The 16,572-nt window shown below is 33.8% G+C and overlaps 1 protein-coding gene across 5 annotated transcripts; it reads left to right on the top strand.

Annotated features, from left to right (window-relative positions):
* The first annotated feature begins 2,561 nt into the window (after positions 1–2,561).
* LOC120281605 (tRNA threonylcarbamoyladenosine dehydratase) lies at positions 2,562–11,202 on the top strand. Of its 5 annotated transcripts, none has more exons than XM_039288287.1 (11): positions 2,562–2,661; positions 3,409–3,473; positions 3,909–4,014; positions 5,000–5,147; positions 5,477–5,689; positions 7,332–7,466; positions 8,618–8,752; positions 8,857–9,072; positions 9,937–10,061; positions 10,565–10,622; positions 10,793–11,202. In XM_039288287.1, the coding sequence occupies exons 1-11, from the start codon at positions 2,570–2,572 to the stop codon at positions 10,901–10,903; spliced, it is 1,404 nt and encodes a 467-aa protein (XP_039144221.1). In that variant the 5' UTR covers positions 2,562–2,569; the 3' UTR covers positions 10,904–11,202. The 5 variants fall into 5 exon arrangements, with proteins under 5 accessions (XP_039144221.1, XP_039144225.1, XP_039144222.1 ...); XM_039288290.1 differs by having other exon boundaries at positions 2,587–2,661; positions 5,059–5,147; XM_039288291.1 differs by lacking the exon at positions 3,409–3,473 and having other exon boundaries at positions 2,575–2,661; positions 5,059–5,147.
* Positions 11,203–16,572: the final 5,370 nt, after the last annotated feature.

Raw genomic sequence — 16,572 nt, 5'->3', positions numbered from 1 at the left:
ATTATATAAATTGTTCAAATTCTTTGTTTTTTAATGTGAACTTTGGTGTGGATTAGACTATGTTAATTGTGTATATTGTCAAATTTTTTTTATGTGAACTTTGGTTTGCATCAAGAATTTGTATTTGAAAAGTTTTACCATTTATGGTTATAACTTAATTGTAATAAATAAAAATATATTATTCAAAAATTATGTTTAACATGTATGTATTTTAACATTCAGAGGGTATTTTCATAATTTTAATATATAACTTTACCTTCCATTCAAACCAAGCACAACATGGTTCAAAAACCTTCATTTAGTCTACCTTTGCCCCAAACAAGGTATGATTTACAACCTCATTTACCATATCTTATCATACTTTACCATACTTTATAAAACTTTCCTAAATCTCCAAATAATCAAAGCATTAGTTGGGATTGTTCCATCAATTTCAACAAGACCAATATTAATTCCGCTATATTGAGACATCCTTTAGAAACCCCCTAGCTTGACACTCAATTGTGCAGCGGGCCCCCTTTGTGTTACTTATATTCCTCTCCTTGGGTGGTAGATTAACCTTAGTCAACACTATTCTCTCTTCGATATCGATGTGTTGAATAACTATCTTTAAACTCCCAGCTTAGGTGATTAAAGCAATTGATTATATCAGGAGGGACTTCCAATGATAATGTCCTGGCATTGACCACCTTGGGCTCCGACTTGTAAGTTAGAATCATCTTTGTAAATCTAGAGATCACGGAGGGTGGGGTGTATTGAATCTAGAAGACTTCACTACTACCCTAACTGGAAAATGGTGATGAAAAATTTCAAGTGGAACTCCATGGTACGGAGATAAAGTGATTCAGTTTAACTACTAACAAGACTTTTAAACTTGGAATCTCTTCTGTCGATCACTGGGGACGAAATTCTTTTTTTTGAACAGAATCCTCAAATGCTTACTTGCCTTCAGGTCTTGCAGTTCTTAGCAAGTTCAAGATGGTGTGTTAATGTACCTATGGCATGATTTGCTCAAAGCAACTCAACAGCTTTTTGAAACTCTAAAGGACTTGGTACACCTATTACAATCACCACTGATATAGGTTGATTCCTTAATCACTAACAAACTTAGAAGAAGTGCTCCAAATTCTCATATTTCTATAGACAATAGAATTTAGTATTTGATAGTTAATGGTCATTTCACAATCAAATCTTTTTACGAATTCCTTAACCATAATAGCATTCTCTATCCAATAGCCCAGTTTATCAGGAAATGCACCTGCCCTCAGAAAATTAATCTTTTTAACTGGTTGAGTTGGAGCAATCACATCCTCAGTTTGGAAAATCTGCCACTAGGAAGTGTAACAAACTCTCGACAACCACTTATGCACTCAATCATGAGCTACCAAATTAGTTGGCCATTTTTACTTAAGTGTTTAGTCTTCTTGCCCTATCAAGCTTTTTGTAGGAGCTTTGGGGCAGTTGGAGATCCAAGCTTCCACAATCTGACAAGAAAGCTTTGGACTTCCTTAAGGTAATTGACTGGAATATTTGGCTAGAAAGAAATCCTTGCATGTTCCATGAAAAATACAAACTCTGCATCCTCTTTAACTGTAGTTAAAATTATTTATATATTTTTGTCATGGATTACAGCGGCAACTGAGGCAAAGAAGGCTAGATGGAAGGATTCAGCGTGAAGCGCAGTTTGGAGTTCCTAGGATCATATTCAGACTGAGGCGATTAGGACGAGAGGGCAACATAATTGGGAGCATGTTTCCATGATTGCTCCACATCCCTTGGGTGTTCCAGGGTGTTATCTTGTCTTGTGCGCTTCTCAGGTTTTAGCTTTTGTTGTATTTTTTATTTTTCTCGTCTCTTATGTTGCTATTTTTCATTAGGCTCAATTGCTAGTAGATTATTTGTTTTTATTTTTTTTTTGTACGTTGTTTAGTGTTTTGTAGTAGGTGAAGATGTATTTTTCTTTTCATTAATGAATTTGTAGTTTATTGACCCTGTAAAAAAAAATCAATATTTTTATTTACTTTTATGTATTTTTTATTTGATTAAAAATATTGCATTAACAATTAGAACCAAATAGAAGTTTTCTTGAACCAAAATTCAACCATTATCACTAAGATTAAAGATTGAGCTTCATCTAAAACTAGTTTTTAGTGTGAGATAAATATAATTAACATTAAATTATTTACTTGGATTTTTTTTATTTAATTAGTATTCAGTAAAACAATTTTATTTCTCTTTGTTCTCCTCTATATTATTTTCTTTACTAATCTAGATGATTTTAAATATAAATGCTTTCATATTATAATTTTTAATGGTAACATCACTAAATAAGAATTAAATTAATAATTAGAAGCATCATAATATATCTAAAATACTAAATAAATATAACAGAGGGAAAATATTAAAAAAAGAAATCTTTTTTTTTTATGTTAAATGTGTTGATAAAATCTTACCAAACAAAAAAAATTCGATTTTGCAAATAAGCCCACATTTTTCAATAAATTATTAAGTTATATAGAATAATTTTATAACACACACGGAGATAGAGAGACACAGAGAGGGCGAGAGAATGGGCGAGAAGGTGAAGCAATGGTTGCTGATCGGTGGCGGCGCGCTCTTGGGCTCAATCTCCACCATGGCTCTTCTCAAGCTGTTCCCCAGGTATCCTTCTTTCTCTTCCTCTATCCTTCTTAACTCGATTTATAATTAAAGGTTGAATCTTTCTTTGTTTGTGTTCGTTGATTGAGTAATCCTCCCTGAGAACGTAGGAGAAGTCAGCAAAATTTTTTTGTGGAACAAGTTACCAATTTGTTTTTGACTCTATACTTGTGAATGCTCTATTCTGGTCTTGTGAGTTTGTCGATTTGCCCATATAAATGAAATCTTGTTGCTTTTCAATTGCTTTTGGTAGTTTACGAGTGATTAAAAATATAAAAAAAAACCCCCTTGCATTTTGTTGACAGTTCAAATCCAATATTGTGAATTTTCTTTGGGGCTGTCTTGGCTCCTGGATTTTTTTGGTGATTCTTGAACTAGTGTTGTTGAACAAATGGCGCGGAAATTTTTTTTTTTTTTTTTTACAAAGGGGATATGCCCTGGTTAGTCAAGGGACATGCGTGGAGTTAATGCCTTATACGTTCTCACCTTGGGTTATTGGGGTCTGCACCCCCAGGGATTTAATACCTGTATGCGGGGGTTGAGCTTTTGCCACATTTCCCCTCCCCATGGGACCTGTGGTTTGTGCTGCTAACCACACGAACCAGGTGGCTTTGGCATGCTGAACATTCTCTATCTGAACTCTCTTACTGATTAATTGAATTTTTGTCTAATTTTGTATCTTTTTAGTTAAGTGTAGTAACTGTTTCATAAAGTGTTTTTCTTGATTTGAAATTTAAATTTTGACTACAGGTTGTTTCAGAACCTGCAAATGACCAATATGACATATTCTCGTAGTACCCCCTCGAAAATTAATGGTAGGTGTGGTGCTTTAGTTTTTATATCTCAATTATCGCCTTGCGATGATACCACTTTTGGTTTTTCACCAGTGGCTTGAAATAATTATGGCATGTGTAATAATTCTGTTATGCCAGCCATTTTTATTTTGGCATTTCTTGCTCTGGTTTTGTGCTTGTGTCATTGCCCTTTTTGGCTAGCCATTGGCTCCTATTTACGGCATATTTTTATTGCTAGAGCATTGAACAATCATAATTTGACTGTGCAAGCTATTGCTTTGATTTTGGAATAATTCTTGGATAACACTTTTAATTAGTTAAATTGTTTTAGGACATATATTCCATATTGATATTGTTTATTATCAGTGTGCATACATCAGACCTATTATATATAGTGTTATATGCTATTGATTGGCAAATCAAATACTCTTGTTGTTATTAACATCTTGTTGGCAGGACAAGAAAGTTTATTGAGGGGCAGAGAGCAGTATGATGGTCTCTCGGAGACTCTCATTATGTCAAACTTTATGCAAGATGAAGTGGTTTCTGAACAACTTACTAGGTACAATTATCATGATATTATGAAACCCAAGTTCCTTAAAAGCACATATAAAGTGATATTTATGCGCGCTGCTGTATTCGATGACTTTATTTCTATTGTATTTATAGGCATTTAAGAGTACTTAGCATTTGCACAGATACTTCCATGTGTTTTATTCACATGCCTGCCTTTTCTTGTTTCTTAGGTGTTACTTCCTCAATTCTTGTAGGCTTACAGCCTTGACTACTTGACAGTAGAGACACATCCTAGTATCTGATGTCAACTGCACAAAATGAAGATGTTCACTTACCTGTATGTCAATGGTCTTTATACCTTGAATGCTTACCTTCACCTTACCATGTGTCTTGATTTGCAAATAATATGATTTCTGGAACATTGTTGCACTTTTAATTATGACTGCATGGAAATCATATTGCATTGCAAGTGATATGGTGACATTTCACATTTAAATATGAGAGAGATCAAGTTTGTGATTTGAAGAAGTTTTATATAGATGGATGCATCTGTGAGTAAATTGGTTTGAGCTGCAAGTGGCATATAGTAGCTTTACTGATGCAGTTTTTTTCCAAACTTGTTTCTCTATCTTGTAAAATGCATTTATGAAAAAGTTTAGATGGCGTACATAAATATAAATAAATATTTCATGAAAAATTGAGGTAAATTCAAGATCAATTGCAATTATCTTATGCGTCTCTTTGAAACTACAATAGCAATTTGATCAGATTCTCATGGGTGTTTCCTATTGGTTTCTTCTTCTTTTTTTATTTTTTTAATGAATGATACACTGAATGATTCTGAGCATTCTTTTGTTAAGGAATACAATCTGCATATTTGCATATTTTCAATTGTCCATCTTTTATGTTGGGAGTGAGCATGTTGATTAAAACGGTTGTTCTAGTTATAGACAATAGACTTATAGTTGATAAAGTTTTTTGGCTGCTTGGCATCTTGCAATTCGTAAAGTATTAAGTTTACCTTTTAATAGGAATATTCAATTCTTTGGCATCGAATCCCAGCAGAAAGTGACTGAATCATTTGTTGTAGTCATTGGGCTTGGGGGAGTTGGCAGTCATGCTGCTTCTATGCTTTTGAGATCTGGGGTTGGCAGGCTTCTCCTGGTGGATTTTGATCAGGTTCTTTATTGTACTCATAGAATCTCTATGAAATGTATTTGCATTATGTGCTTTGTTTAGTAATATGATTCTGTTGAGTTGGTAATCAGTTCTTTTTCTCCTAAGCTAGTTTACTTTAATTTTAATTGAGTATGATCCCTACACAATTGAATTCTTACAAACAGCTTGGCTATCATAACAAGACTGAATGATTTAAACTTTACTATAGTTTTTGCATAGTATTTCATATTTGTGGAAGGCTCTGGTTACTTGTCTTAATGATAGAAGTTACAATTTCACAATTTGTCCACAGTATTGTGACATAGTTCACTAATGCTTATTTAAATTAGGTATCACTTTCATCTCTCAATCGCCATGCTGTGGCCGCAAGAGATGATGTTGGAATTCCAAAAGCCTTATGCTTGCAGAAGCATTTTTCTTTGATATTTCCAGAATGTCAGATAGAAGCAAGAGTTCAGCTCTTCGATGAATCAACAGAAGAGGAAATTCTTTCTGGCCAACCTGATTTTGTTCTCGATTGCATTGATAACATTGACACCAAGGTACTTTACCAGATAGTGTGCAATTTAATTCTTATTATTGTACCCTCTTATTACATATTACATTTGTTTTTTTTCCTTATATTTGTCTATAGCTAGGCAACCGATTTGTTATCTCTTTACTTATACATTTCTTATTCATTTTTGTTAAATGCAGTATGGGTGAATTGTTTGTTTTCCTTTTTTGCTCTATTTAGTAATGTGATTCCTTTTTTTAAAGAAGAATTTTAATATCATCTTTTTTATTGTCTACACTTAGAAGCTAACTAAACGAAAAGGTCCACAAATTGGTTTTATTAGTGAAAGCTATTTGGTTATCAGTGTCACATCTGATGCAAGTTGATGATAGGAGCAATGAAGACAAAGAAATGCTTTTGCCTTATATGGAGGTGAGATTGTATTCTAGTTTAAGAGAGGATAATTTTAGTCATTGAAGAAAGATGGAGTTCCTGCTAAACTATACGGATGTAGAGAAAATTTAATCTTAGCAATGTACTTTTACATGGATTAATACTCCTAGTTTAACAAAGGCAGCTATATGGTGAGAATCTTAGTTATGTAACAAGTAATTCGGTCTGTCTTTAACTCCTATTTTTTCAGTAGTGGTTCTAGTGGTATCAATAATAAAGAACAATGAGCAAATAAAAGGAATTGAAACTTGGAAAGAGATAAATTCAGGCATGCAAGCAGGGTACCAAACATGATGTTCTCAGACTTAGCCTATTTCAAATTGGCCACAGGTCCAAGATGGGGACTGAGACCTGACCTATTTATTCAACATATATAACTGGTTTGAATCTTATCTTAAGATATAAAAACTCGATGCCATGTGGGATGTATATTCTCTATTGTAGATGACAATTTGAACCATTTCTTTGAAAGGTGTGATTGCTTTTGGTTTTGCTGGTTCCATCTCTGGAAGTCTCAGATCCATCTAGGTAGAGACTTAGGGTCAAGGGTTGGCTCTATGCCCATTTGTGTTATCTAGATTGGTGTCCAATTGAACCAGCATCATGTTGCATCTGGTTCTACCTTTCCACTCGCAACCAGTTGCATCCTTTCATGTTGATTTGCCTTATATTCTTCATTTAATGGAATTGGTTTGGAAGGCTAAGGCAGCTTGGCGCAAAGATTTCTATTGGGTAACTTCCTTTATGTGTGTAGTGATTAGTTTCTGACAAGAAACAAACATGGTACACGGAAGCAGTATTTCGCAATTGAGTTCGTGACTGGTGACAAGCACTGGATTTCCCTTTCTTAAATGGCTTAATACTATTTGTGAATAATGCTATTTGTGCAAAAAAAAAAAGCATCCCAAATAGATTTCCCAAATTAATGATAGCAGTTCAAGCTAAATTGTGATGGTGATGTACGTGATCTTAAGAAAAAGTTTAATGGTTTCAATAATTTGGGAAGGCAAGCATCATCATAACTTTTTGTGAAAATTTCCTGGAATGGATTCAACAATACATTAGCACTTTTTGTTTCCTATAATTCCATGAATTTTCCATTTGGGAATAAAAACTGAATAAATGAGGGGAAAGAAACAACTATTCTAATCCTTCTGGAATAATCTATCATTTCCAATTTGATTAAAAATTCTTATATTTACTATATGCGTTGGTCTAATTGTTTTGTGGGACAGGTAGCACTTCTTGCTGCTTGTGTGCGCAGAGGCTTGAGAGTCCTTTCAGCTATGGGTGCTGGTGCTAGAGCTGACCCAACACGCATTCGTATTGCTGATCTAAGAGAGTCAACAAATGACCCACTTTCACGATCGGTAATAGTCAGTTTGTTGTCTGATCCATGATCTTCTTAGTTTCATTTTTTGCTTGTCCGTACCAGAACATTTTAGAAGAACTCAAGTAACAGAAATTTTTTTAGCTCACATCTTAGTCAGAGCAAGTTGTCATTTTTTAGTAATTTGTGCTGTCTCCATTAAGAATAAATTTCCGCCATCTTGTTTCAGAATTTGGTGCATTTTCTTTTTCAAGCTTTGAAGTTGATTAACTAATTACCCTTATATCATCTGGGTGTCAAGTTATGCTGTTCTATTATGCAAAATTGCTTGTCATCTGAAATGCTGGAATATGTTATACCTTCTATTGCGCTAATCCTTAAATTCTGTTCTATGTTTGCACTTTCTTTTTTCATTGGATTTCCCATAAATCTAGTCAATTATTTGAAGGGAGTTTTTCTCACTACGGTAATTTGAAGGGCTTAGTTTGACTAATGCGTTTTTTGGTTTTGCATCTAATTTTCTAGGAAAATGGCATTTCAGGGCAAACATAGCTACTATGTACTGGTCGTTACCAATACAATTGTGAATATGTAATGGTTTATATTAAAATAGATGGAGTATGATTTTATAAGATCATTTGGTATTCCTTGTTCAATGGTTAAACGGATATTGAGTAATGTAGAAGTAATGCTTGTCGCAGTTTTTTTTTTTTTCCTATTGAACTACTTTTATCATCTCAAAATGATCAGTTTCTGATTCCGAGGACTGTAAATTTTGTGTCAGGATATGGTGCAAACACAGCCTTAAAACTAATTCTATCACTGATGGAAGAGATATGCACGAGATATTTAAATTACATTGTTACTTAGGAAAAAATGCATTGGATTCTAGTTATCTTTTTATCTTTGAGAATATTATTTTTTATCCTTAAACTCCCTGGAGCAATTCACAAAAAAAAACACTGCTTCCATGGAAATGTAGTATATGCCATGCTTCTTCTTCTTCTTCTTCTTTTAATCCTTCAAAAGTGAAAGAGAGCAAACCAATTCACACATTATAACTATCAATTTCTTTTCAGTGCTAAAACTGTGACTGTTAACTTCCTTTTTTTGTGTGTGTGTGTGTGTGTTTAACAGGCAGATTATTCTTCGATGTTTAATTTGATAAAGCGGTGTTGTTATTTTGTGTAGGTAAGATACCGCTTGAGAAAAGACTATGGAATCAGTAGCGGGATACCTACAGTTTTTTCCTTGGAGAAACCCAAGGTGAAACTCCTTCCATTTAAAAGCCCTTCTGGGGAAGAAGAAAATCCTTCAGATTATCAGGTTAAGGATACCTTTCAGTAATGTTTGATGGTTACAATCTATTGAACATTTAAAAACACAGGAAAGACCTTATAGTGCTGACATCCAACTTGTTATGATATCAGATTGTACCAGGTTTCAGGGTTCGCATCATACCTGTTATGGGAACCATCCCTGCAATTTTTGGGCAAGTAATGGCCTCTTATGTTCTGACACAGCTTTCGGGATTGCCTGTCCATACCGAGCCAGTGGTAAATTTGGACCTGGATCACTACCTTGTCCTACATCAACGTCTCCTTGAGCATGAGGAACTAGTATATGGCTCAACCACGCAGGTTCTGGTATGTTTGCTTCTGGCTCTACACTTTTCTTTTGTGTTTATTGAATAATGAATCGTAGTGATGACTTATGATATCACTTTCTTTGGAATTTTATATAAATTAGATATATTTTTAGTGCCATGTGTAGTCCACACACAATGTTTTTGGTAACTACTGCTGTATAATCAATCTCTGTGATGTATTGTTTCATTGACATGAGTATTGCGGATGTGTATTTTTCACAAATCACTATAAAGTGATAGTTTTATAAAACAGTGATGGAGAAGGAAAAGTGATCAGTTCAAAGATGCTACCTTCAATGTGGATATCATCTTGTAGTTTTTGAGCCACGGGTCATTTTGTTGCTGCCAAACTCTTCAGTTTCTAAGATCTTGTGTAATTGTAACATCAATTCTTGGCACCAAGAAATTTTGCAATGTCAACAACCTTGGTCACTTCAACTCTTAAGCTATAGTTGGTTGGCCATAAGTTTGCAGCGTGGCAATTGGCATGGTTTTTTGGGGTCAAATTGAAGGATAGTATTGTTGGAATGCTGAAGTGCTGAAATGTTAACTGCAAGCATCACAGCTAATCTGTATCTTTTTATTTAACACAGTATGATTTATAACATGCCATATTTCATACTGCAATGCTTGTCATTTATTTGGCAACCTGGTCAAATTGTTTATTATAATGTACATATATGAGGGGAGGCTATTATCCTATCGTTAGTCTGAGGTCCCTTTGGCGTATATATCTCTTTGCATAATCAACTAATATTTTCTTAGATACTGAAGTTATGGCATAATGCAATGTCTTAAGCTTAATGTTGACATTGTATTCTAAACTCATGAGTGTGACTTGAATTGATGCTATTATCCATAGGTAGATGTTGAGGAGGTGATGTACGTTGTGAAAGAGTTGTGGCATGGCCGAAGTGCAAGGGATCAATCTGAGAAAGAAGTTGGCCGGAAAATGTGGCGCTCTGTTAATGAATTGATGCTCGTCAGGTATAATAACCCACCTCACAAGTTTTCTGATATAATCAGATAATTTATGATAAACATTGGTTGACTGCTGCCTTTACTTTTGTATGTATTCTTATTGAATGCATTTTAGTAATTTTATTGCTATTTGTGCGTGGAATTCAATACCTAAAGCACGCAAGAACTACTCTAATATGCTTCCTTCGTTGCTCAGTGTCTTTTTTTTATATATATTTAAATTTTAGCTCAATGCCGATTCTTTGAATTCATTGTGCCATTGATGTTAAAGTTTTTTTAGATGTAAACCTACTGGTTTAGTGTGTTAATCAATCAGTTATGTAAAGATAGCCATATGGTTCGCAATTCTTGCCTGATGCAGTGGATGTCCACATTTACTCATGGTTGAAGTAATTTCTGTACATTTCTAATTACTTTGAGAGTTCTGCTGTAAAAATGGTGCAATAATTATTTATGTTGATTAGATTATTAAACAAAGTTGCTTCAAATACGTTTATTTTTCTATGCAGGTGGGACAAAGCAAAACCCGCGGGGGTGTCAAATTTGATTCTTCTGAAATTTAAAGAGGTATAGTGTCTATATTTTGGTCAAAAACTCTCATAAACCTCACACCCACTTAAAAAAAAGTCATCAAGAAATTCAGAACATTGATAGAAGGAATTGATTTTTTTTTTTCTCTCAACAATTTCAACAATAAGTTCTCATTTTGATCATGACAATCGGTTTCTTCCGTATAGGTGGATGAACACGAGTCAACAACGGTAGACGCAATAAAGGAAAATGAACCTGAGTTCTACAATATGGTAACTCAAGTTCTGAGACGCGCTGAAAAGGACTTTGCTTTATAAATCAAGTTGAAAGTAGTGAACATATTTTTGTACAAGCCTCATCGGAAGTTCAATTATCATCGATCTTTTGCTCTGTTCTTTTTCTGCAGGAAATTTTGGTGCTAGCAGTGTAAATTTAGAAGGATGTAATGGTTTTTCTCTCCTATGACAACTCATTTTTTTTAATTTATAATTTAGAGAGAGTAAAATGCTAAGGATTACATTTGTAATTTACTGCATTCAGGATATGTTTTTGCTGAGGAAGCTGTGGAACAATGTATGTGAATCTGTTTAGTGAAATTTGTTGTACCATTTTTGAATTGTTCTTCCCAAGGACATATTTGTTTGTGATAGCTGGGGGTAGAATTGGAAATTTTGAGTCATTTTTCTGTCACTTCAAAAAAAAAATGTTGAATTAATCTTGGTGTTGGTTTTGGTTGTTTAGTTTAAATAATATAAAGGGTAAACAACACAAATGGTCACCTATCTATTCGGGTGTTTCTGTTTTAGTCACTCACCTAATAAAAGTTACAATTTGGTCATTTACAATTATTATTGTGTTTTTTTAGGCACCGAGCCTTATGGCGCTAACGGGGAGTCAATGTGGCTTGTCACGTCACACACGCTCAACTAAACAAATTAACATGTGGATGCCATGTGGACTCCCGCTCTTTTTTTCTCCAAAAAGAGCAATCTAACTCTTTCTTCTCCATCACGAACCCTAATCTGTCCCATCACACAACGACTAGAGTGGATGCCACGTGAATTTCCCCTTCTTCCTTCAAATGTCTTCTTGCTTGTTCGGTTGAGAGAGGAGGAGCTTTGGGCGAGTTCATCCACAAAGTTAATCTCTGTGGAATAAGAGAAATATTTCATTTTATGTCTGATTTTCTCTAGTACAATTAATGTAGAAATACACAGTTGAGCTTGTGGATTTGTTTGTCTTTTACAGTCATTATAATTTTCTGGCTTACAAATGTGAAATTGGGCTCAATTTTCTCTATTGTAATTTTCTAGCTTATAAATGAAGCTATAAAATCTCTGTAAGCTGCTATAATACTTGTGCTTATCTTGGATGTTAAAATAAAGCAATAATCCACATGGACAAGGTAAATTGCTTTTATCTTATGTTAAATCCCTGTAGAAACTAAAAGCTTCTATAAAAATTCAATATGTATGTAGAACACAAAATACCATTCAGATTTGGAACACTTTGTTCATAAATGATCATTCCTTGTAGGCACATGTCATTTGTTCACAAAATACAAAACTTTTACAGTATACACTGTAATACTTAAAGACAAAATAGATAATGATGCCACTGGTTACATGTTTCTAAAACAAGAAATAAAAGCAAAATAAACATTTGTTCTTTGACATGCTACTTTCCAAAAGACAGAATTAGTTAATGTTTGCACATTTTGCACAATTTCCTTAGTAGTAATTCTCCCTGTTTGTACCATTGCATTGCCTTGTCCTACTTGGTGGTGCTTTAGCATTGATGGGTAATGGGGATATCTTCCTCTTCCCTTGAGCCAAATACCTTGAGGGGACTTGTCTTCCTTGTTGTCTATGATGTTGTCTGGGTGGATTTGCAATAGGCCTAGTCACAAAACTTTCTTCTCTGTAAAAAACTTATGAGGAACTCTTTAACATAATCCCAAATAACATAAGTTAGAAAATCAATTGCCAATAAAGCTTGTAAAAAAAGGTTTGTGCCTAAGTAACTCACATCTGGCATCCATCTTAAAGTCACTACATATGGCTGAGTTGAACCACCCTCATTTTGATTTGGTGCAGTACATCTCTACAAAATAAAATGCTTGGGATTGTGTTAAAACAAAACACTATTGTACATCAATTGCCAGTTCTGTATTCATTTCAATTACCTTGGGTATAGTCTCTACCTGTTTAGTTACACAATTTATGTTAGCCTGCTATAGAAAATAAAATGTTACACTATAGAAAATAAAATGTTACAATTTATGTTAACTGGACATTATATTATAATAATGGTTATATACAAAATTTAAATAAGATATAAACTAATTCTACCTCATGATCTGTTGAAGTTTGCTTTTGGGTTGTTCCACTACCTCTCCTACTCTAATAAATAAGAAAGAATAAATTAAGTTTTGTTAGTTAACATACTAGACGTCTACCGAAATTGATAATTAATGAAGTAAAATATAGAAGATATATTACTTACAACCAATTTAGTTGGTCTTGATTGCACTAGTTGAATTTAGTGCTTTGTTGCGACCAATCTCTCCTTTACATGTTCTCACATTATGGCCTGATTTTCCACATTTTCCACAATTTAATTGCATTCCTTTCTTCCCAACTTTGGATTGAGTGTGAGATGTTTCATCTGCTTCCTTTCTCCTGCTCTTTTTTGGTCTCCCCAGGGGTCTTCTCAGAAAGGAATGTAAAATTGGCTCCATATTTTCCACATGAGTCCATTGTTTTGCACCTCTAATTAATTGAATGAAATGTGAGTATATCTTCAGCTGTATATCTTTATGGTAGCATGGATCCACATAGTTTTTAGGCCTTTCTTCTATAACAAACATTACTGCAATTGCATGGATACATGGGATTACGGGTGGCAAAAATCCGGGTCCAGACAAAACCGGTTCCGGACAACTACTCTAATAAGTAACTAATTTAATGCCCAGACCCGACCCGGTTTTAAATCCGGACAAGTGTGGCTTGTCCAGACCCGGTTTCTTTCAAAACCGGGTTGTCCAAATGTCCGAATTTCATTTGAATCCTATAACATACATTTAAAGTTCGTTCAAATACTAAACTATAAAAATAATTTAATTCATATCAAATGCAAAAAGCAATGTCCAACAATCCAAATTAATTCATACAATAATCCAAGTTTTAATAAGTATTACATAAAAATACATGTCTTGATAATACAAAATTAAATAACAAGCCAAAAATAATACCCAAGAACCAATGTCTTAATGATATAAAATCATATGCACAACTTTAATGCAATCTTCAAAGTTAATTAATCTCAATTTCATTTGAAGATTGATTTGAAGTTTGAGCAACAAGGTCGACCTTCAACATCTCGTCAGTGCCATCATCAAAATCTTTCATTTTTCCATGGACACCTAGATAATAACACAACAATTAAAATATTTGTATTAATCTTCATATAAATATTATGGGAGTGTTGTTTGAAATAATAAGATTTCACAAACTTACCATTGATGCATGTAACCAATCTCGTCCACATTAAAGCTTCTACAATGTCTGAAGTGAGAGAACTTCGATATTGGTCAAGCACTCTACCTCCTGAACTAAAGGCAGACTCAGAAGCAACTGTGGTAGTAGGAATCGCCAAAACATCACGCGCCATTTGACAAAGATGTGGATAACAATATTGAATAGAGCTCTAAAATTCTAAAACATTCAAGTTTTTTCTTCTATCAGATGGTGGCTCTTCCAAATACAAAGCTAATTCTGACTTTCATACTTGTGAAGCCAAGCGCTTACTTTGAAATGCTTCATAAGCTTATACATATTAATCATGAAAAAGCAAAAGTCTTTAAAAAAAAATAAGATAATTACAATAATTTAATTGCTTATGACTCATAAATACTCCACCATTAATGGATCATTTGGATCTCCTTCAATAACTTGGTCTTGAGTTGTTTGGATTGTAGAAGAACTACCTTGATTTTGTAAATCAATATTGCAATATTCTCCAAATAACTTTTGAAGCTTCTCACGAATATTATTCACCTTGCTATTGCCTTCATCATCACCATAGAGTTTCATAAAAGCAAATTCAACAATATCCATTTTATAATGAGGATCCAAAAACACCGCAATAGCCAGGATAACACTAAAAGCTCCCCAATATTTATCAAACTTTGATTGCATTCTTGACAATGATGAACTTCTAAAAAGAATGGGATTTTTTTACTTCTTCTTGCAATATACATTGGATCCTCCACATCCCAAGAAAGAACATGTTTGAAGTGGGATACAAGGTGCCCGAAAAAATATTTGTCACATCATAGAACACTTTCAAAAACTTGACCATGTTTTCAATGTGATTCCATTCTTCTAAAGTAGGGCAATGAAGATAATTAGAGTCACTCAATGAAAGATGAATAAATGCATCTCGATAATGTAAAGCCGACTCTAACATAAGATATGTTGAATTCCATCTTGTGCTAACATCTTGACGCAACCCTTTTTTGCAATTGATGCCCATTTGTTGTGCACAATCATGGAACTTCTTCTTTCGAGATTGTGACCCTTTCATAAATTTCACTCTCTCGAATCTTGTAAATACCACTATCAATTTCTTTTAGCCCATCTTGAACTATCAAATTCAAAATATGCGCACAACAACGGACATGAAAAAATTCACCATTAAGAAGCAATCTATTTCTTATGCAAAGTTGACTTTTAACAAAATCAACAAATGAATCATTAGAACTAGCATTGTCCAAAGTTATGGAAAACGATTTTTTCTCCAAATTCCACTCATTCAACAAAGAAGATATCATTTTAAAAATTGCAAACCCAGTGTGTGGTGTTGGCATGTAATGGAAATTTAAAATTCTCTTTTGTAACATCCAATCTTTGTCAACAAAATGAGTAGTGAGAGAAATATAACCATCAGTCATAATGGATGTCCATAAATCAGATGTAAGACTAATCCTCCTTGGTACTAATTGTAAAATGTCAAGCAACTTCTTTTTTTCTCTTCTATAAAACTTTAGCACATCAGCCTTAATTGTATTGCGTGTCATATGCTTAACATCATGGTTAAGATAAGAGATCATATTTCTAGTACCCTCATGCTCTACAAACTGAAATGGGTACTCATGCAAAAGAATTGCCATCACTATATTTTCCCGGTGTTGTTCTTGATTCAACTTTTGATGCCTAAGTTCAACATTGCCCTTTTTAAGTGAGGAAGACATCAACATTTGCCCCACATCATGATTTTTTCTTGCAGGACATTTCAAAATATGCCGTTTCATTGTATTAGTTCCATAGCTACTATCAGCTACTATTATAACATGACAATATTGGCATTCAGCCCTTTTCAAATTATCACCATATATAGCATGAATTGGAGGAAGAGGAACAAAGTCATTCCATACATTTGATGCATTTTTTCTTGGCTTTTTAGTATTACTTTGATTGTCAACCACACTACAAATCCATCAATTTCTTCATTGGATGACATCTTTCAAATTCTGCAAAATAATTTAAAAAATAATAATAATTTAGAGTATGAATGGTAAATCAAATAAAGAATTTAAACTAAAGATAAAGGAGCTTTTGAAATAAACTAAGGTGTTCTAATTTCATGAGATGGACAAAGAATTAATGAGGAGGGAGATAAAGAAATAGATAATCAAACAAATAAATAAATAGATAGATAAGGAGTAGAGAAACATACCTAAAAACACAGGAGTTATAACTGTCACCGGAGATGGAATTTGTGAACAATCAAGAGGATGAAAATGGAGTCATGTTGCAGCCTTCAGCTTCCAATCATGAAAGAAAAAAAAAGGCTCACTGAAGAAAGAAAAGCAAGAAATGTTCACTGCACACATGTGACACAAATGCACTAATCACGGTGGAGGTATAAATTTTTAAATCTCAATCAATGATTCAATCATTCAATGTTCTCATTATATTTTATA

Source organism: Dioscorea cayenensis, chromosome 18, assembly GCF_009730915.1.
Source record: "Dioscorea cayenensis subsp. rotundata cultivar TDr96_F1 chromosome 18, TDr96_F1_v2_PseudoChromosome.rev07_lg8_w22 25.fasta, whole genome shotgun sequence".
NCBI classification, from domain to species: Eukaryota; Viridiplantae; Streptophyta; class Magnoliopsida; order Dioscoreales; family Dioscoreaceae; genus Dioscorea; species Dioscorea cayenensis.
This window is presented reverse-complemented; position numbering and strand designations above follow the sequence as displayed.